General features: G+C 35.7%; 1 protein-coding gene and 1 pseudogene across 1 annotated transcript; both read left to right on the top strand.

The window, feature by feature from the left end:
- Positions 1 to 1,330: 1,330 nt before the first annotated feature.
- On the top strand, positions 1,331 to 5,069 carry LOC114272169 (endo-1,4-beta-xylanase 5-like; the record flags this gene model as incomplete). The annotated part of the gene is made up of 6 exons (XM_082908248.1): positions 1,331 to 1,571; positions 1,951 to 2,114; positions 2,236 to 2,334; positions 2,408 to 2,819; positions 3,147 to 3,517; positions 4,506 to 5,069. Coding segments are annotated over 6 exons (1,647 nt in total), but the record flags the coding sequence as incomplete, so codon positions are not given.
- Positions 5,070 to 21,520: 16,451 nt separating this feature from the next.
- LOC114272170 (uncharacterized) lies at positions 21,521 to 26,032 on the top strand (annotated as a pseudogene).
- Positions 26,033 to 26,515: the final 483 nt, after the last annotated feature.

A 26,515-nucleotide genomic window follows, 5' to 3' on the forward strand; every position in this document is an offset into this window, starting at 1 on the left:
AATTTTGGAAAAAATAAAGTCAGGGGTAAATTTGTCATTTCAATTTAAACATCATTTCAAACATATTTTTCAATACAACAATCAACCCAAAAATTTAACCCAACTTCCCAAACACACAAACTAAAATAGTCTACTAAAATAATCAAAAAACAAAAAACCTACTAAAATAGTCACTTCCCAAACAAGGCCTACATCTATTTACATTCTTACTAAAAATATATATGTTCAAATATCATTGGAGGTTTAAATAACATTGCTTTTTTGTCAACCAATTATATTTAGCCCCTTGTATTTTTAGTAAGATTGTTAAAATACCTAAATTATTCAATGTATGTGTATTGAAGGGGAAACCTTTAATTTTCTAAAGATAATAAACAAAAAAATTGAAGGTAGTTTTTAGAAACGTTTATTCAATAAGAGAAGAAATCATTGAACTTAAATCTTATGAGATGTCTTTCCATTTTAATAAGATTGCCAAATATTGTATTTCGAAATCTCGAGAAAAAATAAATACATAATCACATAAATAATGTGAATATTGGAAATATTTTTTTATATTTTAATTTTGTGTACATTCAAGTAACTTTGGTATGAGTGTTTTGGTCTCTAGTATTGCTATAATTTTATGCATTCCCATGTTGGAAGTCCCAAAAACCATCCTACTAAAAAAATTATTGGATTAATTTTTACCCCTGTAGTTTGATCAAATTTCACTTTACTCCTATAATTTTAATTTGCACAATTTGTTCCCTACACTTTAAGTTTAGTTTCAATTTTGTCATTCTATATAAATTGGGGATTAAATAAATAATTTTAGGACACTTGTCAATTCTCTAAGCTTTCAAGTTGGTCCTTCTATCTATCTAAAAAAAAAAAAAGTTGGTCCTTATGTTTAAATTGGAGATAATTTTGAGGTACTTGCCAATTTTCTAAGGTGTACAAATTGACAAAATTAACAAAAAAATAAACTGAATAACTAAATTGAAACTAGACTTGAAGTGTAGGTACTAAATTATCCAAATTCAGGCATCTGGGCAAAAAGCCAGTTTTTTGGCTTTTTTGATCACATCTCCTATCTACTTATTTTGCGAAAAAAAAAAAAATTTAACTTTTAACTTTCTTCGCAAAACAAGCCCAGCAATTAACAACTTATATATTTGTTTTCCCAGGGCTAGTAGTTGATGCATTACCCTACGATTACAGTGCCACTAGGGAAGTAAGCTTTCATTCTTTTTCTCTTTAAAAATTTTCCAATATTTGCACATACAATCTGTACAAACAGTTTTAATTTTATCTAAGTAGAAATTGATTTGCTTTAATGTGATTTTTTTTTTTTTTTTTTTTTCAGTGTTTGGAAAATCCACACAAACCTCAGTACAGTGGAGGAATTGTAGTGAACCCAGAATTAGATGATGGATTGAAGGGCTGGACAGTGTTTGGAGATGCAAAAATAGAGCATAGAGCATCGAAAGGAGGCAACGCATACCTTGTCGCAAGACACAGACACGAATCGCATGACAGTTTTTCACAGAAGTTTCAATTGGAGAAGGGAATGTTCTACACCTTTTCTGGTAATTAAAAGTTGTTTTTGGTAAATTTATCAGCATTGTTAATGTACAACTTTACGGGTTTGTCTTTTGAGCTCCATCCTAACCCAAAAGCCAATTTGTCCCTTTCATCTTGTGAGATGCCACGATCCTGACTTTGATATCATACTAGATGCACAACCCATATTAGATGGGTGACTTAGCTCCGACCTGATAGTCTTGTCGTCTATGATTGACCCAACCCAGTAGTCGGTCTTCATAAAAGAGTTAGGTGTTCTACGCCATCTTATAAGTCCATCCTAGACATTGTTGACGATCATGTGGGATGACAACATGTACAAAGCGGTATCCAATTTCTCTTTTAAGAAATATTAACCATTAATTATGTTGTGTTGTGGTGCAGCATGGTTACAAGTAAGCCTAGGAAATGCAAAAGTAGCAGCCATGTTCAAAACACCATCAGGCTTTGAACATGCCGGTTGGGTTGTTGCCAAGTCTGGCTGTTGGTCCATGCTTAAGGGTGGCCTTGTTGTTAATGCTTCTGGCCCTTCTCACCTCTATTTTGAGGTAATAATGTATATATAATCAAAATCACATTGAAATCGGTCTCAGAATTGGACCTATAAAAAGTTCAGGGTTCTTCTGAGTAATTTGTTTTAAGATTTTGACTATCCGGTGTCCTTTGCAGAGCAACAATACATTGGTTGAGATATGGGCAGATAGCATTTCCTTACAACCATTCACCGAAAAGCAGTGGAGATCTCATCAACATCAAAGCATTGATAAGGTAAACAAAGATAAACTTAGGTGAAAGGCATATTGCATTGAAATTTTGGGTTATTAACAATTAAACTTGGCAGAATCGCAAGAGCTCAGTGAAACTTATTGCGATGGATGACAAAGGCAATCCTCTAGCAAACGCCAAGTTCTCCATAAAGCAACAAAGGCCCAATTTCCCATTCGGTTGTGCCATGAACAAGAACATCCTCACCAACACTGGCTACCAAAACTGGTTCAGGTCCAGGTTCAGAGTAACCACATTCGAGAATGAAATGAAATGGTACAGCACCGAGTTTTCAAGAGGCAGGGAGGACTACTCTGTCCCTGATGCCATGCTCCGGTTTGCTAGCACAAACAACATCCGTGTGCGTGGTCACAACGTTTTCTGGGACGATCCTAGGTTCCAGCCGCAATGGGTGAAATCGCTCTCATCTAATGATCTTTTGTTTGCTGTCAACAAAAGGGTGAACTCCATTGTCCCCAGATATGCAGGTATGTGAAGAAAGAAAAAAGAAAAGAAAAGAGAGTTTAAAAAAGGCAAAATCTCTTCCTTTTTTTTTTTTAACACTAGATTATCTACTAGATAGTATAGTTTGGCCCATTATACTTGTCATGAGTTCTGTTTTTATAATATATTATGTTCATTTTTTAATTATTCATTTAAAAAAAAATGAGATTGATCTCATAACTATAACTACATGATTTTATTGTCTTAGTATTCAAAAAAATGGGCAGCAACTGTTTATTTTTATAATCATGTGTATAAGGTTATCAATCTCAATTATTAAAAAGAATTTCTATACAAAATGATATGATCAGGGAAGGTCATAGCGTGGGATGTAGAGAATGAAAACTTGCATTTCCAGTTCTTCGAAAGCAAGCTTGGGCCAAACGCTTCCGCCATGTTCTTCAACGATGTTCACCGGCTTGACCCTGGAGCCATGTTGTTCTTGAACGATTACAATACGATTGAACAGAGTGGTGACGTGGCATCCTCACCCGCCCGCTACTTGCAGAAGATTCTACAGATTCGGTCAGGGGGTTATCGAGGACCAATGGCGATTGGACTTGAGTCACATTTCAGTACTCCCAACATTCCTTACATGAGAGCTGCAATTGACAAACTTGGTGCTACAGGGTTGCCAATTTGGCTCACTGAAGTAGATATACAAGGCCCCAATCAGGTATTTGTTTTTGTTCTAATATTACAGCTTTCTAAGAATACAGAAACCGATCAGATAATGTATTTCTAGATTTTTAAGTTCATATTTCTTTTTGCCATGGATAGTAATTGCTCACTATGAGAGGGTACTGGATTCTCTATTCTTGTATATTTTTTTATCTATTTGTATGCGTCATTAAATTATATCTCCTATGATTTTAATGAAGAGATTATTTCATTCTCTAGGATCAATACTACACCCTATCCAAATTGTGACGCATTATGGTGTCTCACAAAACACAACATAAAATTGGTAGGTCGCCCACTACTTCAACCAATAGAAGTCAGATTGAGACGCGACATCATCTTGCCCAAAGAACACTACATAATTTTCCAATCTAATGACATAGACAAGAAAACACAAAGATTTACGTAGAGATGACCATTGGCGAATCAAGAAAATAAAATAAAATAAAATAAAATAAAAGCCTTCTAGGAAGGATTATTTTGGGAAGATGCAAATAGGCAGTTTTTTTTTTTTTTTTTTTTTTTTTTGGCTTATTCCCTTACTTTTTGGTTTATGCCCAAAATCAGGAAAGATGGAAAAAAGCTATTTTTAATATTTTGTTTAAAATTATTTTTATATGTTGTCACATCGCTAGGCAAAGAGATAGATTGATCATATTACTATCATAAAAATTATGTGAAATTACAACTTTACCTTAGTTCTCTTTCATACAAGAAGCATATTTTTGTAATTTCAAAAGTTGACTTATTTCCGACTTGTCAAATGATTTTTTGCTCAAATAAGTTGGCTGGCTTATTGGAAATAAGCCGAAAGCTAATTTTTTTGTCTTCCCAAAATAGCCCAAAGTGAGATAAAAGCAAAAGATTTGGGAATAGAACCAATTGCATAATCAAACACAACACACCTATGTGAGGCAATTATATTCAATTTTATTATCAACTTCAGTGTTCATAAAAATATTCTTAATTATCTGCATTTTTGTGGGCAGGCTACCTTCTTAGATCAAGTGTTAAGGGAAGGGTACTCACATCCTCGTGTCAATGGGATCATAATATGGGCGGCATGGAGTCCACAGGGGTGTTATCGGATGTGTTTGACAGACAACAATTTCAGAAATCTCCCAACTGGAGATGTCGTCGACAGGCTCATCAAGGAGTGGAGCCATTCAAGATTGTCTGCAGGCACCACAGATTCCAACGGTCACTTTAAAACTCACCTTTCTCATGGACATTACGAAGTCACTATCACTCACCCGAATATGGTGAATTCTTCAGTGACTCGAAACTTCAAGATTGCTCCCTTAAAAAAATCTCAGCAAAAATTGCTACATGTTAAAGTTTCCGCGTGACAGTTGTTTAGTTTTAGTTTTTGAATGGTTGTATTGTTTTTGGGTTGTTGGTTGATTCTTCACATGGATGTATTGAAGAATTAAGGATGTCTTTGAATCTCTCATTTGTGGAGGGAAAGTTTGAATAAGTAACACTGAAATCCATTTTTTGTCATATCCTTGATGCAATAATGTTCCCCTTTGGAATAGACTATTTTAGTTGGGTTTTTTTTTTTTTTTTTTTTTTTTTTTTTTTTTTTGACTATTTTAACTTAGCTAAACAAGTTATGCTTGGAATGATAGTTTACTCTTTCTTTCTTAGTTGATTTAATAATTATAAAAGGAAAAATAAAATAATTATACTCCAATTTAAATGTAATTATCTTATTAACTATTTAAACATATTTTATTTTTATTGGCTATTTTTATCCAAATCTAACTTCCCAAACACCCCCAATGTTTGGTAAAAAAAAATTTAAAAAAATTGAATTATTATTTGCATAGTACATTATGAAAAGAAATTTATCCAGTGGGTATGTTAATAAATTTTTGTTTAAATACATTTATAATTCTTAAAATGCGTTTTCTTATCACTTTGATCCTTTTAATTTTGTCAATTTCACCTTTAAATTTTTTAATTTGAGTCAATTTAGTCAAATTTTAAACTAACTGTTTAAATAATTAATGGGATGACAATAAAAGACACACTATTTTAAGGTAATATGTTTCCTGTCACTTTAGCCTTTAAAATTTTAATTTTGTCAATCGAGTCCTAAAACATTGATAAAGAAAATGAAACATAACTTTATAATATTGAAGGACGAAATTGATAAAATTGATACTTTAATAGCCAATAATTGAATTGAGATATATAATTATTCCATTGATGATTTAAACACCTTCTTAGAATTAGACCAATTTAATCTACATTGACAACTTTAAGAATCAAAATAACAAAATTAAAACTTCAAAAAAAAACAACAATGCTAGGTATCATAAAAAATCTTTCATAAAAATAATCATGAAAGTTTTGTGACCTTTGGATTACACTTACAATAAAGCACCACACACTAATTAAGGTAATCTAAGGATCATAAATCTTTCATGATCATTTTTATGAAAAAAAATTCATGATACTTAACTTTTCTCAAAAAAGAAATGCATACCTAGGACTAAAATTATTACTTATCCTTTTTTCTTTTTTTTTAATGTGTTATAAAATGAGAATGACCCAAAAAACAATTCATATGAGGTTAATGACAATCCCATACAATAATTTTAGAAACACAAATGTATTCTACAGAATAAAATATAGATGTGAGATAAAAGTAAGTACAACATTATATGGGATTTGCACGTGAGTCCCACCATTTTGTCTCACATGTATTCCAATTCTGTAAAACACATTCCACTCCTCAATCCCATAAATCATAAAATCGCCAACTGACTAATAAGAAAATAATAATGTTGTAAATTCAGACCTATAAATTCAAAATTTACTCAAAAAAATGAATTATTGGTTCAAATTCATTTTATTCATAGATCCCACACTTCATCAATTTAACACTAATTCAAATTGATTTTGTACTTGAACCTTATACTTCATCAATTTAATCACAACCACACAAACACATTTGAGATAAATTATGAATTAATAAGATTGGGTTCACAACATTTTTTACAAGAAAAAGGCACATTAAATATCTTGCAGCAAAAACAAAGTAGTACAAGTGGAACTCAAATTGAGAAATAATAAGAGACTAAAAAAAAAAAAAACTTTGAAATTCATCTTCTTCTTCTTCTTACTGCTATGAAACAGGACACAGCAGCCATGATCACTGTCACTGCAAAAGAGTTCACATCGTCGAAAATGGCCGAAAAGCGCATTTCTTGCAGATCCCAAAGCGTCGACACACACAGCCAAAACCCATCAAGAATCACTAGCAACGTAGCCATCACTCTACACAGCTTGCACACCAAATGCACTTAGCATCACAATCCACAGAGAGAGAGAGAGAGAGAGAGAGTAACGAGAAGAGAAGGAGAGAGACTACTGGGGTCTTTGAAACTTAAAACGTGAAGTTCAAAAACCAGAATGAAGAAAGAGACGTTGAAGTAAGGTTGTAACACGTTAGTACATTGTTGTTTCGAATCGAGCTAATTTTCGTTTTACGTTTTGCATCTTTTACTATGCGTGTTACATTTAGGAGGAGAATTTTGAATGATTGAAGAAAAAATGTTGCCGATGCTTCGAGGATGCTTCCTTTATCTTTGTCATGTGGTATAGTGGGCCCCCAATAATCATGTACATATGACACAATCATGAGTTCCCAAGAAATTTCTTAGTTTAATTTTACTACAAAATCCCAAAAATATTTACAAAAGATAAATATTATTGACAAAGAAAATATATGCACAGAATGCAGATAAATTCTCACATTGAGGCATGTGTGGGCTCACTTTCATGTGAAAATTTATGTGCACACAGTGCACAGAATTTTGTGTATGTAGCATGGTTCTTTATGAAAACATATTTATAAATTATAATTATTTTAAATGTCATAACGTTTCATTAATTTTAAATTTATACCATATAATTTGTTTCAAAATAAAATTCGACATAAAATTTTACAATACATAGAATGTTTCTTAACCTTATTAACCTTATTTCAACTTCGGTTCATTATTTTGCTCGAAAAAGTGCCACAATGAAAGTGTTGTTTGATCAAATTTGAGTTTTGAAATTTTTAAATGAAAATATTTTTTTATCTTATTTTTTAAATTTATGTTGCTTGATAAAATCATGTCAAGTGAAAATCACACGTTCTACACTATTTTAATGAAGTCGTGGACACTTGCTTTAGACCATGCATTTTAGCATTCACGAAAGGAACCAATTTTTCTTTAGAAGTCTCAAATTTTTACTTTCTCTAATGTCAAATAGTTTAAGTGATTGTACTTTTAATGTTTTAGAGAGGGATTTGAGATTTGATTTTATAAAAAACTATTGAAGGTCAATTGTTAAACAACTATTAAATGTAATGGTGATATAATGCTGTGTTTGGTTAGAGGATTTGGGGAGAGATTTGAAAAGGGAAAGGGAAAAGGTATGTGAAACTATGTGAAATATAAGTATGATTAATTTACATTTCATCTACCTTTTTCATTTTTCTTTCCAAATTTCTCCCTAAATCTCCCGACCAAACACAACATAAAAGTTAATAAGCCTTTGCGTAGAAGTTAGGCATGTTTTCTTTATTGAATGGTGTGTTGCCCCTGAACGTCATTATAATATTTATTTTGTGGTATAAAACTTATGACATGCTTACTCAAAAAAAAAAAAAAAAAAAGCTAAGAAAAATCATAAATCGAATTAAGTAAATAACTGTTCTTTCGCTATCCTAATCGTGTGATTTTCATTATCCCACCCAATGTAAGAAGTGTCATTAATTGGGAATACCACCATGTGGTACTTAATATATATGTTCAGTTGTATTAATTTAATTTACTCCTTGACTAGTTTTATTGGAGTAAATGAGTGATTGGACAGTACATTATATAAAATTTATTTTGTCTAACTATTGTGTTCTAACTTTGAACTTATTTAGATCTACTCAATACATTATTTTGCATGTTAATAGTTAGGAGTGTTGTCCCTCTCTTCAAGGGTGTGTTGTTTTTTAAGCATGTAATGAGTTTTATTGTAATATCTAATTTTTTTATATAAAATTTATGACTTACCTAGCAAAAATAAAAATAAATTAATTTGCTAATTTATCAACATTATACCCACAAAATAAAAAATAATTAAAAACCTGATTATTAAAAAGATAAAGAAAAAAATTATTGATTATCAAATTTTTAACTTACAATAAACTAAATTAAACACCCATTATGTATAGATTATTGTTGGGTATAATTTTATGGGATTTTTTTTAAGGTCCTTGCTATTAAGATTTTATAACATAAATGATATGCAATATTTTTCATAGTGGTTGGGATCCCTCGACATTTTTTTAGAGAAATTTCGATCTGGAGAAATTTTGACCTAGAGATTTCTTTGTGTTTTGAAATTTTTTTGGTTTGAAATTTCTCTAGTTTGCTCAACTTCTCTGATTTTCTGTGTTCTGAAATTTCTCTAGGTTGAATTTTCTCTGATTTGCTCAAAAATTTCTCTCTAATTTGCTCACAATTTTCTCTATGTATTTGACTAATTTTCTCTGATTTGCTTATAATTTTCTCTGTGTTTTAACCAAATCAGAGAAAATTGTGTCTTTTCACAGATAAACTTCAAGCAACCTTCAACAAACACGTACACAAAAAAAGATTGACGATTAAAAATGCTCTTACTCAAATTTCTTGAATATGAGTTTATCGATTGGAGTAGTCAAATTAAGTATAATAACAGACTCATATGAACAAATATACATATATGATATAACTTTGGCAGCTGTGTATGTGTGTGTGCGAAATTTTCTCTGGCATTTGAAATTTTCTCTGACATTTGAAATTTTCTCTGACCACATTAGACTCTCAGATTTGTGTGCGATAGGTAAAGAAATTTGTAAAAATGAAATTTCTCTAACATGTTGATTTTCTCTAGTATTAAGATATTCCTTTGAGATATGAAATTTCTCTAGAATTCCCATTGTGCTTGTTAATTTTCTTTGGAATTTATTTACTACTCCCCCTTTGAGTTTCTTCTTCAAGCTAGTTATGTGTGTGTAATTTTCTCTGATATGTTGATTTTCCGTCTTTATAGTAAACATTTTGAAAGATTGGGATAATTTTTGTGTGATGACAAGAGAATTTTGATTTTCTTTCCCTTGTTATGTTGATTTTATCTAACCAAATCACATACTCTCACTTGTAATTTTCGGTGGCTAGATTAACTCGAAATCAATAAACAATGAACACCTCTGCCGCAAATCAACTTGAAATCGATGTATATAATTTTCTTTGGCATGTTGATTTTCTCTGTCCTGGACTTTCTCTACCTTTACAATGAACATTTTTAAAGATTGGGGTAAATTTCTCTATGATGGCCAGAGAAATTTGTTGATTTTCTCTAGCCAAATCATATACTCCTCTCTGTGATTTTCTTTGGCCAAATCAACTCGAATAATGTTTCAAAAACAAAAATCTCAACAAAATTACAAAAAACACGATCTCCAAATCGCAAATTAAAATCAAAAACCTAATGAGAACCATAAATCATAATTGAAAACCTAATGCGAAATCAGAATTCTTACACAAATCAAACCAAAATTAAATAACAAAGAAAAACTCAAAATCAACTCCACTAGAACAGCGAACGACGAAATCACAGAATGATGGCTATCTCACTTTTGGTCAAAGGTTCTGAACCTTTGTCTATCCATAGAATAATCTACTTTGATTTTTTTGCTTTGCTATACTCTGTGTGTGTGTGTGTGTGTGTGTGTGAGACAGAGAAAGAGAGAAACTAGGTACGCTCGAGCGCAAGAAGGCCCGCTCTAGCGCCAAGACACAAGAATAAAGTACATCCGCTCGAGCGCGAGAACCAGTCCACTTGAGCGTAGATTTCCCCCTCCCAGAACTTACACCAAAAGGTACTACCCGCTCGAGCGCCAGAGTACCCGCTGGAGCTCCAACGCTCGAGCGTAAAGAAACCCGCTCGAGCGTGAAAAACATGCTTGCAGAAGTTCTGCAGAGCACCAAAATACTGGGGTCGTGCAATCTCCGCTGGAGGGCAAGAAGACCCGCTCGAGCGGACCTCCAGAAAACTGGGCAACAAGGAATTGAAACCAAAGCCTAACCAACTTGTAACAACTCTGCCCAATACATCCTAAAACTTAATCAAGCGGAATTAAAGGATGACAACAAGATAGATACAACTATCCACTTCACCGAACCGAGTCCGGAATACAACAGAACAGTAAAGGGATAATCGGGATCGCTATAACCTCCCCCCCTTAAAGAATTTCATCTCCAAAATTAAACACAAGTTTTTCAAAAACAGGTTTTCTCCATTCTCAACAATGCTACAACATAATATTAAACAATCCGACCCACTAACGGTCAATCCCCCCTCTTTCAAGAGGCATTTCACGTTACACATAACAACCTGCATTATCAACATGCATTCCTTTGAAATTTACCAATTTCAACTCATTTTTCACAATTCCATAATACATGCAACATTATCATCATGCTTGCATTTCCACAATACATTGAACATATGCAATGTTATAACAAATTTCCATTAACCAAAACATTCACAATGTTTTACAACTTACGACACATATAATGTTCTTAAAGTTCAACGATATTACAGAATCACCAATACATGGTTACACATCAACAAACAAGTCCGGATATTTCTCACGGACTTTCAACTCACGTTCCCAAGTGGCTTCCTCCACTCCGTGATGTTTCCACAAAACTTTCACCAAAGGAATGGTCTTGCCACGCAGGACATGATCCCGCCTATCCAAGACCCGAACCGGTCTCTCCTCATACGAGGCATCCTCATCTACCTCCAAGTCGGTCCAATCTAACACATGGGATGGATTCGGCTCATACTTCCGAAGCATACTCACATGAAACACGTCATGCACTCCGGGCAATTGCGGCAGTAGAGCTAAACGATAAGCAACCTCGCCAACCCTCTCAAGGATCTCAAAGGAACCGATAAACCGAGGGGATAACTTCCCACTCTTCCCAAACCTCATCAAACCTCGCCTAGGTGATATTTTCAAGAAAACATGATCACCTACCTCAAACGCCAAAGGCCTCCTCCTACGGTCGGCATAACTCTTTTGGCGACTCTGGGCTGTAACAAGCCTCCTACGAATAAGCTCAACTTTCTCCGTCGTCTCTCTAACCAACTCCGGACCCAACAAAGGTGCATCACCCACCTCGGCCCAACACACTGGAAACCTACACGGTCGGCCATACAAGGCCTCAAACGGTGCCATACCGATGCTAGACTGAAAACTGTTGTTGTAGGCAAACTCCACCAAGGGCAAGTGCCTCTCCCACGTCCCACTAAAGTCAAGGACACAACCTCGAAGCATATCCTCAAGGATTTGAATAGTACGCTCGGACTGCCCGTCAGTCTGAGGATGATAAGCCGTACTAAAGGTCAACTTAATGCCCAAGGCACTCTGCAAACTCTGCCACAACCTAGCAGTAAAACAAGGATCTCTATCTGAGACGATCGTCACTAGGACCCCGTGCAATCTCACTATGTCCTGAATATACAAGTCGGCGAGATGATCTACCGAATCTCTCACGTGCATAGGAATGAAGTGCGCCGACTTAGTCAACCGGTCTACAACCACCCAAATGGCATCACTACCCCGCTGAGTCCTTGGAAGACCTACAACGAAGTCCATAGTGACATGCTCCCACTTCCACTTGGCAATAGGCAAGGGTTGCAACAAACCCGCTGGCCTCTGATGCTCGACCTTCACTTGCTAGCAAGTAAGACACTTCGATACGAAAACAGCCACATCTCTCTTCATACCCCACCACCAAAACTGGCGACCCAAATCCCGATACATCTTAGTGCCTCCCGGATGCACAGCAAGACATGAATGATGGAACTCTCGGAGTACTTCCTCTTGGCGAGACTCCGGCACAAACAAACGGTCTCGGTATCTCACACTCAGGTCGGGATACACCGTCAAACCCTTCTCAACCTTCCCGTTTGAGATCTTCTCTCGGAGGGATTCTACTTCAAGGTCGGCTCTCTGTGCCTCTAACACTCGGGTCACAAGTGTAGGCTGCGCAACAACAGAAAACAAGGCCGCAGCCTCAGCTGATTCACTCAGAAGCAAGTCAAACTCGTCAAGTGCACCCAACATCTCCCATTCCCGGATGGCTATACAAGCTACATCACTAATGGATTTCCTACTAAGGACATCGGCCACAACATTGGCCTTCCCCGGGTGATAGTGCAACTCAAAATCATAGTCCTCAATGAACTCCATCCATCTCCTCTGCCTCAAATTCAAGTCCCTCTGTGTAAACAGATATTTTAAACTCTTGTGGTCCGAGAACACCTCGAACCTCTCACCATAAGGTAGTGCCTCCAAATCTTCAAGGCAAAGATCACTGCTACTAACTCTAGGTCATGTGTAGGGTAATTATTCTCATGTATTTTCAACTGACGTAAGCCATAAGCTATCACTTTCCCCTCTTGCATCAACACACAACCCAAACCCTCTCGTGAGGCATCACAATAAATCGCATAACCCAACCCTCTCTCCGGAATAATCAAAACTATCTAACCTTCAACTCTTGGAATGACTTTTCGCAAGTCTCACTCCACACAAACTTGATCCCTTTTCGCGTCAATCTAGTCAACGGCGAAGCTAGCCTGGAGAAATCTTTCACAAACCGACGGTAATACCCAGCTAATCCCAGCTAATCCTAGGCTGTGCCCAATCTTGCACTGCCCCTACCTTGGATGTATCAACAGACACCCCTTCCCTGGATACCACATGGCCTAAGAATTTGACCTCTCCTAGCCAGAACTCACACTTCTCAAATTTGGCATAAAGCCTATGGGCTCTAAGCAACTCAAGCACCACTCTCAAGTGTTCCTCGTGCTCCTCCTTTGAAGGCGAATAGATAAGAATGTCGTCCACGAAAACGACTACAAATCGATCCAAGAATTCCCAGAAGATCCGGTTCATCAAGTCCATAAAGACTGCCGGTGCATTGGTAAGCCCGAATGGCATCACCAGAAACTCATAATGGTCATACCGCGTACGGAATGCCGTCTTAAGAATATCCTCCTCCCTGACCCTCAACTGGTGGTAACCCGATCTCAAGTCTATCTTAGAGAAACAACGGGATCCCTTCAACTGGTCAAACAGATCATCTATACGGGGCATAGGGTACTTATTCTTGACCGTAGCCCGATTCAACTTCTGGTAGTCTATACACAATCTCAAGGCACCATCTTTCTTTTTAGCAAAGAGGGCCGGTGCTCCCCACGGTGAAACACTAGGGCGAACAAAACCCTTATCTAGCAATTCCTGGAGCTGAATCTTCAACTCACTCAACTCGGCTGGGGCAAAACGATAAGGTGCCATAGAAATCGGCGCTGTGCCGGGCACTAAATCAATAGAGAACTCTATCTCTCGGTGAGGTGGCAAACTAACGAGGTCCTCGGGAAAAACGTCTGAATACTCACAAACCACCCTCGGCAATACAATCTGGGTCTCATCACACTCACCACTCATAAAGCTAGCAAGTAGACCACTAAGCTCACTCCGCCCTCGCGGATCATATATCGGTGGCAACACACTACCAACCTGATCCCCCAAGAAATGGAAACACTCCCCGCTCAAGGTACAAACTGTAACCCTCTAGCGGTAGCAATCAATAACAGCCCGGTATGACGATAGCCAGTCCATACCCAAAATGACATCAAAACCCTTCATGGGCATAACAACAAAGGGAAAAGGAAGCCTATGGTCGGCGACCTCTATATCGCAACCTCTAACACCTTGTTTCAAGATCAACTCACCACCAACAGGCGATACTACACAAATAGGAGATGCTAACTGTGCCAACTCCAATTCCAAAACAGATGCAAATGTAGCAAACACAAAAGAATGAGATGTATCCGTATCAATCAAAACACTAGCAATCGAGTTGCAAAACAGAAAGGTACCTCTCACTACTGACGGAGCCGGTACTAGGTCCTGCGCGGTAACAGCATACGCGTGCCCTGTAGGCCCCTGATCCACCTGCTCACCTCTAGGAGCAAAAGACTGCTGCACTGACTAGGATGACGAAGCTCCCAGATTGGCCCTCGAGGCTTGCACAGACTGAGCTGGCTAATAACTCTGCGTCTACCTAGAACCAGACACTCATGATGTAGCACTCAACTGTGGGCAATACCTCTTCAGGTGCCCAGGTTGACCACACTGATAGCAAGACAAAGGCTGGCCTCTGCCCTGACTTTGGCCCTGAGGTCTAGCTGAAGAAGAAGCAGCTCGCTGACCCCCTCCCTTCTGCGGGCAAACCGAAGACTTGTGACCCAGCTGGCCACACGCAAAACAAGTCAAGCCTCCCTAACTACCTCTCCCAGAGCCCGCACTCGGCACTGGAAAGGTCAATCTAGCCAAACCACCCTGAGATTGCTAAGGGTTAGAACCCCTCTGTCTCCTGCCGTCACCTTGACCATCTTGGCTCCTCTTGGAGCCTCTCTGCCCTTCATCCTCCTCCTGCATCATAATCTCCATATGAGCAGCAGCATCAACCAAACGTCTGTACTCTCGGATAAAGGACCCTCCAACTCTCAACTTGAGTCCACGCCTTAACTTCCGCTCAAACTCTAAACAACGGCGTTTCTCGGACGCCACCAGTTCAGGTGCAAACCTGGACATACTAGCAAAAGTAGCCTCAAATTCGGCCACTAACAAGCCCTGCTGTTTAAGCTGGCAAAACTGCTCCCTCAGCTTCTCCCTTGCAGCTGAAGATAAAAACTTCTCCTGGAAAGCATTCACAAACGCCTCCTATGCACCACCAACACTGCCCTTCTCGTACTTCCACCATTGACCCGCATCTCCCTTCAGCTGGAAGGATGCCAAGGTCACCTTTAAAGCCCCGTCCTCGATGCCAAGCATCTCGAACGTCTTCTCCATCTGTTCTAACCACTCGTCAGCCTTAAGTGGCTCCTTCGGATTCCCAACAAACTCGTCCGGATTGGACCGGAAGAATTCCCTCTTCAAGAAGGAAGGCCCTGCCTCAACAACCTGGGCCTGAAATAGAGCCTGAACTGGATTCTCAGCTCGAAAAATACCCACAGACTCCTTCAAAGCATCGGCTATCCCTCGGGTTAAAGCGTCCACAGCCTCCTGACCTGCTGGCTCGGCTACATTGGTCTGGCCAACCCCCTCGTGCTGTGCCAGAATATCATCCGGTAAAGGCATCTCCTGCCTACCACGTCTGCCTCGTTTACCACGTCCTCGTCCTAACATCCTAATAAAGGTAACCAAGACCATTAGCACATTCACAAATGTGCCGAAACTATAACACTCACGTCCTAATGCATGGACAACTGTAATTCACTCCATGTAAGCACATAAACACATAAGCACTTACGAATTTCATTTCCGGATAATGATAGTCCCGAGGCGTTACTAGAGTTCCGGTTAGAAACAGCATTAATCAAGTGCTTTTCCAACAAGACTCCCAGAAACCCAAGGATCCAATCAATATCCCAGAAACTACATTCCATACTCACATAGTCACATAAGCATGTTATCAATTAAGCACATAGCATATGACACTACATCTAAGTCTCTATCAAACGAGACAAACCCATTGTGATCCTAATCACTTCCCACGTACCCAAAGTATTTGAACCCGGTACGCTCTGATACTAAGTTGTAACGCCCTCAAAAAAATACATAAAACCCATCACTTTAGACATGCATTGATATAAAAGAAACCAACCATTTATATTCATCAGAGTAATTCTTACAACTGTATTACATGTTAACAACAAAAGCAAATGCCCTATGGGCTTACAGCTTTCCAAGTCAACACCTGGTTACACAAAAGAAGAGTACTAACTCTTTACAAAATAAACCCTTGGCTTGATATACATGTAATACAAACAAGGTAAACAAAAAAAATAGTCTTCAACTCTCATCATCATCCAAGCTATGTCCTTGGAGGTGGCATACTACCTGTACTTGAAAATAATATCCCATAAAGGGTGAGCCAACGCCAAGTAGAGATATGCTAAACACAGTATGAGCAATAACTAAGACATTAGCAATTGATAAATGTTCAATTTCCATAAATCGATTCATAACCCATTTCCATTTCATTCCAATTTCCATTTCTTATCAATTTCACAATTTACATCAACGGCTCAGAACCTGCCCAACCACTTATATGAGACAATGACTCATATTAAACATTTCCCACTTTACAATAGATAAACATACTAGTTGTATCAACATCTCAACATATAAGCATACAAGCTGTATCCATATTTCAACAGATATGCATATTAGCTATATCAACACTTCCAATGATAAGCATATGAGTTGTATCAACACATTATCTGACAAGCATATGAGCTGTATCAGTGGAGTCCATCCCTTATCTCCTCCCAAACAGCATCCGGTTTAGAGGTCCATCCCCTATCTTCCCCTAAACCGTAGAGTACATCCCCTATCTCCTCCCACACACATACAACGTATATACACAAAGGTCATATACACAATCAATCAATACATAACGTTAATTTATTATATCAACTGTCATGCTCTATGACATATCCAATTGATTAGTTTTAGTTTGCCTAATCATCATGCATTGTCTACAACAATCAAAACTACCCTCCACCGGTAGCCCAAACAATTATTTCTAAACAGATAATAAAAGCTCCAATAGATAAAATATCAATGTTTTCAAAAGTGAGCGATTAATAAATCTAACTCCACTATTCTACCATACAATGAACCAATTTCATTATTTCCAACTCAATTCCATATAACTACAATTTTCCCAAATTAATTATACCAATTAATTTAAACAACAAATTAGGACTTTTTTCCCCAACTCTCAATATCACCTCAAAGGTTCAAATATCACCAACCAACAACTATATCATCATTTTGAAACCCAAAATACATATTATGTGCCCAAAATTACAAAACCCTCTTTAACACATTTTGAAACCCTAAGTCCCAAAATCAACCATTTAAACAATATGCTCAAAATCTAGGTTAAAACCCATAAGAGTGAGTAGGAATCCCTACCTCAAATTCGAAGCTCAAGGAAAGAAGATGAAGAAACTCGACGTGCTCCAAAACTCAATATACTCGGATCAAAATGTAGCCCTCGACGATCAACCCAACTCTTACAAAGGCCGAAGGAAAAAGAAACACTCTAACTAGATCAAACCCTAGAGAGAAGGGAGTTTCTAGAGAGAGGAACTCCCAAAATGTCTTTTTAGAAAGTAAGAGAGAGAGAGAGAGAGAAAATGTAAAAAAGTGATTTTAAAATGCCCAGCTGCCAACTGATATACGACATTCCCGCTCGAGCGGAGAACACAACACTCGAGCGTCAAGAACAAAAAACTAGGTACGCTCGAGCGCAAGAAAGCCCGCTCTAGCGTCAAGACACAAGAATAAAGTACATCCGCTCGAGTGGGAATGTCGTATATCAGTTGGCAGCTGGGCATTTTAAAATCACTTTTTTACATTTTCTCTCTCTCTTTCTCTTACTTTCTAAAAAGACATTTTGAGAGTTCCTCTCTCTAGAAACTCCCTTCTCTCTAGGGTTTGATATAGTTAGAGTATTTCTTTTTCCTTCGGCCTTTGTAAGAGTTGGGTTGATCGTCGAGGGCTACGTTTTGATCCGAGTATATTGAGTTTTGGAGCACGTCGAGTTTCTTCATCTTTTTTCCTTGAGCTCCAAATTTGAGGTAAGGATTTATACTTACTCTTATGGGTTTTAACCTAGATTTTGAGCTTATTGTTTAAATGGTTGATTTTGGGACTTAGGGTTTCAAAATGTGTTAAAGAGGGTTTTGTGATTTTGGGCTCATAATATGTATTTTGAGTTTCAAAATGATGATATAGTTGTTGGTTGGTGATATTTGAACATTTGAGGTGATGTTGAGAGTTGGGGAAAAAAACCCTAATTTGTTGTTTAAATTAATTGGTATAATTAATTTGGGAAAATTGTAGCTATATGGAATTGAGTTAGAAATAATGAAATTGGTTCATTGTATGGTAGAATAGTGGAGTTAGATTTATTAATCGCTCACTTTTGAAAACATTGATATTTTATCTGTTGGAGCTTTTATTATCTGTTTAGAAATAATTGTTTGGGCTACCGGTGGAGGGTAGTTTTGATTGTTGTAGACAATGCATGATGATTAGGCAAACTAAAACTAATCAATTGGATATGTCATAGAGTATGACGGTTGATAGAATACATTAACGTTATGCATTGATTGATTGTGTATATGACCTTTGTGTATATACGTTGTGTGTGTGTGGGAGGAGATAGGGGATGTACTCCACGGTTTAAGGGAAGATAAGGGATGGACCTCTAAACTGGATGTTGTTTGGGAGGAGATAAGCGATAGACTCCACTGATACAGTTCATATGCTTGTCAGATAATGTGTTGATACAGCTCATATGCTTATCATTGGAAGTGTTGATATAGCTAATATGCATGTCTGTTGAAATGTGAATACAGCTAGTATGCTTATCTGTTGAGATGTTGATACAACTAGTATGTTTGTCTATTGTAAAGTGGGAAATGTTTAATATGAGTCATTGTCTCATATAAGTGGTTGGGCAGGTTCTGAGCCGTTGATGTAAATTGTGAAATTGATAAGAAATGGAAATTGAAATGAAATGGAAATGGGTTATGAATCGATTTATGGAAATTGAACATTTATTAATTGCTAATGTCTTAGTTATTGCTCATACTGTGTTTAGCATATCTCTACTGGGCGTTGGCTCACCCTTTATGGGACATTATTTTCAGGTACAGGTAGTATACCACTTCCAAGGACATAGCTTGGATGATGATGAGAGTTGAAGACTCTTTTTTTTGTTTACCTTGTTTGTATTACATGTATATCAAGCCAAGGGTTTATTTTGTAAAGAGTTAGTACTCTTCTTTTGTGTAACCAGGTGTTGACTTGGAAAGCTATAAGCCCATAGGGCATTTGCTTTTGTTGTTAACATGTAATACAGTTGTAAGAATTACTCTGATGAATATAAATGGTTGGTTTCTTTTATATCAATACATGTCTAAAGTGATGGATTTTATGTATTTTTTTGAGGGCGTTACAAAGAGAGAGTGGGTTTAGAAGAAGTTTGATATCTGTAATTACAGGTGATGTATCTGAGGACCTTACACTACAAAAAAAATACATTGTGAACCTCTTGCACTAATAAAAGTTTAAGAGGAATGTTAGACTAATTTTTCCATAATTTTATGGGACCCAATTGAACCTTTTTTATTATTAGTAGCATTATTATTATTATTATTATTACTTTTTAACGCAAGTGAGTGTCTATTACAATTTCTTTGTTTTGTTATCTGGTTTAGACCAAGTTTTTTAATTTGTATTTAATCATTTTTTTTTATTTTAATTTAAAAAAATCAAAACCTCGTGTTAAGAAATTTAGCAAGAAAAAAGTCCAGAAAAAATTACTGACATTATAAAAAAAAATTATAATTTTAATTATTAACGTGTATAAAATTTATCACTTATCTGTAATTTTTTTTAAAAATCTACACGGTCTCATTTGGCAACATTTAGTTTTAGCCAAAAAGGCAAAAAATTACTATAAGTATCACATCATTCTCTCTATTTTTCTGCGCATGGTTTGATAAAAATACAAGAATAATGTTTTAGAGTACTAAATTGGGAGCTCTAGAGCATCACTAATGATGTGGCACAGTGGCCCCCACCAAAGTGATGTGATGTTTTGGCTTGAGTTTTTTTTTTTTTTTTTTTTTAAGCTCATTAGAGCTATTAGTGGTCCAAAAATTAGTGGGATGAATCACCACTCAAAAGACAAAAATTACTAAAGTAACTTGTTCCCAAACGAGGCAATATTGAAATTCTTCGGGTAAATTATACTTTGCCCCTTTTATGTTTGATCACTTTTCTACTTTGGTCCTTAAAGTTTATTTTTTTCTCACTTTGACCCATATTTTTCAAGTTTTTCCCATTTTATTCCTAAAGCTAACTTTTGTTTAAAATTAAATATAAAATATCACAATAACTATCACATAATATAAAAATATATTATTATATTAAAATTTAAGGATAGAGGATACTGTTGTGCTCAAAGCACAGCAACTCCTGTTGGGTAGCTTTACAGTGCCATTTTGGGCCAACAAAACTTTGATTTACTTCTTGGCTGCATTTTTAAAAATAAAAATAAAAATTTGTCCCTTTGTTTTTTCATTTTAAATAGTATTTCTATGAAATTCTTTACGTCTTCACTTTAACACATTTTTTATACAATTTTTCAATACTAACAAAGGTCTTTAGGGCTGCTTCTATCATTTTTTAATAAAAAATAAATAGATTTTGATTTTTGAAATAATATTACAAACTCACTATTATCAATCCAGAATTTACTCAGAAAAATGAATTATTGGTTTAAATTCATTTTACTCATGAATCCATATTTCATCAATTTAATCTCCACCACACAAACACATTTAGGGTAAATTATGGATTGATAAGGGTGGGTTCATAGCATTTTTGTTTTTGAAATTTAGAAATCATATTGAGTTAGCAAGTGACTATTTTATTTAAAAAATCAAAAAAAATTACAAATATTTTTAAAAGTCACAAATTCATATTTTAGTCAAAAAATCACAAAAAATCAATTCCCAAACAAGGCCTAATTTTTATAAATAATTTCATTTGTATTTACCATGGGCTAGTGGGCGGTGGTTAATATTAGTATGTGCATAAAAATTAGGAAAAATTAGTCTAAGATCCCTCTCCGACTTTTAGTAATGGAAGAGATCCACGATATTATTTTATGATGTCTAAGGTCCCTCAATCTCACACCCATATATCACAAAGAAATTTAACCCCCTCAAATCAAATTAGTCCGTAAAGAAGGAGCGACGAGAGAGGATGAGGCGGTGAAGACGGTGATCATACCACACGATCCAAGCCATTCCCAGACAGTACACTGCCCGCAAAGTCTACGCCACAGACAGACTCTAAGGCCAAATCCCCGCCGTCGTGTTAGCCCAAGACAATGGCAACCATACCACCGCCACCACCACCTGCAGGTCGGCCTCCAGACACACCTCGTCACCACCGAGAGGAAGTAGATTCAAGCCATCCTCAACTCCGTTCAACTCCCCTTCTTCTACTCCACCACTTTCCCTCTCTAGATCCGCGCTAGTTCTGGTTCCTTCACTCTCCTCAAATCTGGCACTGTTCTCCCCATCAAGATTCATAGCGATGAGGAGAATGGAAATATTTTGAATTTGGTGTTTGTTTGTGTCACGACCCGCTCTCCGTACCCAAGGGTTAAGGATCGTGATGGCCAGTAACTGAAGTTACCTACAGCCATTTCTTAAACAAATTAATAAACGCAAGCGGAAGTAATATTTAAATGAGGGTGCCAAAATAATCATTGAAGCTTCTATTTTTATTACAAAATTATATTGACCAAAAAGACCGATATTTACATATAAAAAAATATCATAAAAGTGCTGTGTGTGTCTATTCTGTAGTCTTGCGTCAAAGACTTTCCAAAAGTTATTTCTGAATTGCATGTTTCGTGAAAATTGGTAAACAACTATAAGCACATGGCAGAGTGAGAAATATTACACCAAGAGTATAAGGGATACAAAATAACCATGGATAGTTAGTTAGGCCAAAACATTTATATAACTCAGTTTGGTAAATAAATCCTTTAAATGGCAGAAACTGAAATACAGAAATCATGTAAGTAAATGACCATTACCACGGTACAGGACAGAATAGAACAGAGGTCACAGATGTGACAATCAGAACAGAGGTACAGATTCAAGAGGTGGTTCGTACGGATTCTAGAGGTGGCCTCCACAATAGTGTAGCACTTAGCTCCACACAGCACTTTGCTCCGCACAGAACAGAGGTACAGATTCAAGAGGTGGCTCGTACGGATTCTAGAGGTGGCTCCCACAATAGTGTAGCACTTAGCTCCGCACAGCACTTTGGTCCGCACAGAACAGAGGTCAATGGATCCATGACAAACAGAGGGTCACAAAGTGGTCAAACAGAGACCAATGGTTATTTAAGTCCCCCAAGGCTCCCGTAGTGTTACTTACAAAACATAATTGCATATAAGGTCATAGTCAAATATTCTTTAAAATATAAACAAAGATATCCATGGTTTTCCTTTTAGGCAAATAGGGTTCAGAAATAAAACCACGTAACTGAAATGTTTATATAATTTATAATAACTTATAAAACATAACTTGCATAAAATAAATATGGTAAGTCAAAACATATATAACATGTATTATGATGACTCAAGATATACCTTACTCTTTCTTTCTACTATCAAAGACTCTCTCAGCTTTCACTATTTTTTCCTTCTTCCTATCTTTTCTTTCTTTCTTTTCCTTTCTTTCACGCAGGTTGATCACCTCCTCCCTATTAGGAGGAGCAAGCCACAGTCGGTCAACACGTGGCAAGGTGTTTCTATCGCTAAGATTTAATTCATAATTATATAGATTTATTTTTATCCTTATCCTTAATAGATATTTAAGATAATTACCCTTTAACTTAATATTTTAATATAATTATATAAATTAATTAATCTTAATTAAATTACACTTTATTATATATTAAGGAAAAATTAATTATTTATTTTAGTACCACACTCATTATTATTATTATTTATATTATCTATATTATTATTATTTATATTTTGACCCCTAAACTTTTAATAATTATATTATTTTACAAAATTACGCATAATAATATATAATAAATTATATATTTTTCAAAACTGAGATTAAATAATATTAATATAAATTCTACAAAATAATTAAAAATCTGGGTTGTTACAATCTTCTCTCCTTTTAAAATTTCGTCGTCGAAATTTGTCATATGTAAACTATCTGCTGCGCACTCTGATAAATATATATTAGATGATTAATCTGATAGAAAATAGTACCTTCAAAAAAATTTTACCAAAAATAACTCACTGTCTAGTTGTCAAAAATTGTTTTGGGCCAAAATAGGAAATAAAGAGCGACTTTAAAAACTTTTCACTCGTTTTGTTTACGATAAAAATAAATAAAAATGAGAACACAATGACAGAATTATATGCAAGAATTGAAAAAAATTTGAAATGAACTTTTTATTGATGGAAAATAGTTTCAAAATTAATATCTTTATAATTTGAACCAACTTTTAAAAAAACATCAAAATAATTTTTTTTTTTGAATACTGAACTGAAAATTATATGTATTTAATTATATTATAATTTTGGTAGGTGCTTGAGCCCGACATCCTTCTTTTCTTGTCATTCTTTTACTATAACAAATATAAATTATATCTAATCTCCTTCACAAGTTAGGGACACTAAAAAAAAAATTATTATATATATATAATCATATAAAATTATAATATAATTAAATCGACTAACAAAATGTAATATTTAGATACTAATTACCCGCTGTCCTGCTTCTTAAATGTGCATGTGTCCTATGCTCCAATGGCGATTTTTTTTTTTTTTTTTTTCTAAAAAAAACCATTGCTCTGATACCATTTGTCACAACCCGCTCCCCGTACCCAAGGGTTAAGCATCGTGATGGCCAGCAACTAAAGTTACCTACGGCCAATTCTTAAACAAATTAATAAACGCGAGCGGAAGTAATATTTAAATGAGGGTGCCAAAATAATCATTGAAGTTTCTATTTTTATTACAAAATTATTTTGACCAAAAAGACCGATAGTTACATATAAAAAAATATCATAAAAGTGTTGTGTGTGTCTATTCTGCAGCCCCGCGTCAAAGACTTTCCAAAAGGTATTTCTGAATTGCATGTTTCGTGAAAATTGGTAAACAACTATAAGCACATGGCAGAGTGAGAAATATTACACCAAGAGTATAAAGGACACGAAATAACTATGGATAGTTAGTTAGACCAAAACATTTATATAACTCAGTTTGGTAAATAAATCCTTTAAATGGCAGAAATTGAAATACAGAAATTATGTAAGTAAATGACCATTACCACGGTACAAGACAGAACAGAACAGATGTCACAGGTGTGACAATCAGAACAGAGGTACGGATTCAAGAGGTGGCTCGTACTGATTCTAGAGGTGGCTCCCACAATAGTGTAGCACTTAGCTCCGCACAGAACAAAGGTACAGATTCAAGAGGTGGCTCGTACGGATTCTAGAGGTGGCTCCCACAATAGTGTAGCACTTAGCTCCACACAGCACTTTGGTCCTCATAGAACAGAGGTCAATGGATCCATGACAAACAGAGGACCACAAAGTGGTCAAACAGAGGCCAATAGTTATTTAAGTCCCCCAAGGCATGGGACTCCCATGTGGTACTTACAAAATATAATTGCATATAAGGTTATAGTCAAATATTCTTTAAAATATAAACAAAGATATCCATGGTTTTCCTTTTAGGCAAATAGGGTTCAGAAATAAAACGACGTAACTGAAATGTTTATATAATTTATAATAACTTATAAAACATAACTTGTATAAAATAAATATGGTAAGTCAAAACATATATAAAATGCATTATGGTAACTCAAGATATAATATAACTTACCTTAATTTTAATACCTTACTCTTTCTTTCTACTATTAAAAACCCTTTCAGCTTTCATTATTTTTTCCTTCTTCCTCTATTTTCTTTCTTTTTTTTCCTTTCTTCTTTTCCTTTCTTTCACGCAGGTTGATCACCTCCTTCCTAAGGGAGGAGCAAGCCACAGCCGGTCAACACGTGGCAAGCGTCTCTATCGCTAAGATTTAATTCATAATTATATAGATTTATTTTTATCTTTATCTTTAATAGATATTTAAGATAATTACCCTTTAACCTAATATTTTAATATAATTATATAAATTAATTAATTCTTAATTAAATTACACTTTATTATATATTAAGGGAAAATTATTTATTTATTTTAGTACCACACCCATTATTATTATTATTTATATTATCTATATTATTATTATTTATATTTTGACCCCTAAATTTTTAATAATTATATTATTTTACAAAATTATGCATAATAATATATAATAAATTATATATTTTCCGAACTGAGATTAAATAATATTAGTATAAATTCTACAAAATAATTAAAAATCTGGGTTGTTACAGTTTGGGCTGATAAAGGATCGGAGTTGAAGGTTGATATATGCGCTGGCTGTTTTCAAAGGAGAAGATGTTTGTCCTGGTCTTAAGAAATGAGGTATTTTAAATAGGATAAGAACCACTTTAAAATATCTATGCCTAGCTGAACACATCCCCTCCAAAATTGAGGTGGACATAAGCAATCTAGACATTGAAGATAAGGTGTTTATGCACGATATTGAGGCTCACCCATTGTTGAAGCTTTTCAGTAAATATGAGAGTGTTCCCATATGCAAAGTTGTGGCAATGACATTGGAAAACTCCGAACCTGCGCTGTAGGCACCGAAGCAGCACAATGCAAGAAAGTTGCAGTTTTCACTAGCCCAAATCAAGAATTTTCAAATAATGAAATTCGCTTAGCTGTTGTAGGGCTTTCGGATGCCCAGTGAAAATGATTATGACTTTTGTTTACAACGGTGCCGTTTAGTAATACTTACGTTTTCAGTTTATATTTACAAAAATTTAAAAAACTCAAATAAAAACTTATTTGGTAAATTTTTGATTTATAAATCAGTGGTCTCAGTTTATAAATCTGGCCAAAAAATGTAAACTCAAAAAATGTCTTTTTGAGTTTTTTTTTTTTTACCACCCAACACTAGCTACCACCCGCCACCATTTTCCATCACCGTCCTCCACCACCACCACCCACCACCACTTACTACCCACCTCCCATCACCACCTGCCACCACCACTCACCACCCACCTGCCATCACCACCAGCCACCCGTCAGCACCTGCCACCACCACTCACCACCCACCTGTC

The sequence above is a fragment of the Camellia sinensis genome, chromosome 2 (assembly GCF_055761805.1).
Source record: "Camellia sinensis isolate YWXY chromosome 2, ASM5576180v1, whole genome shotgun sequence".
NCBI lineage: Eukaryota > Viridiplantae > Streptophyta > Magnoliopsida > Ericales > Theaceae > Camellia > Camellia sinensis.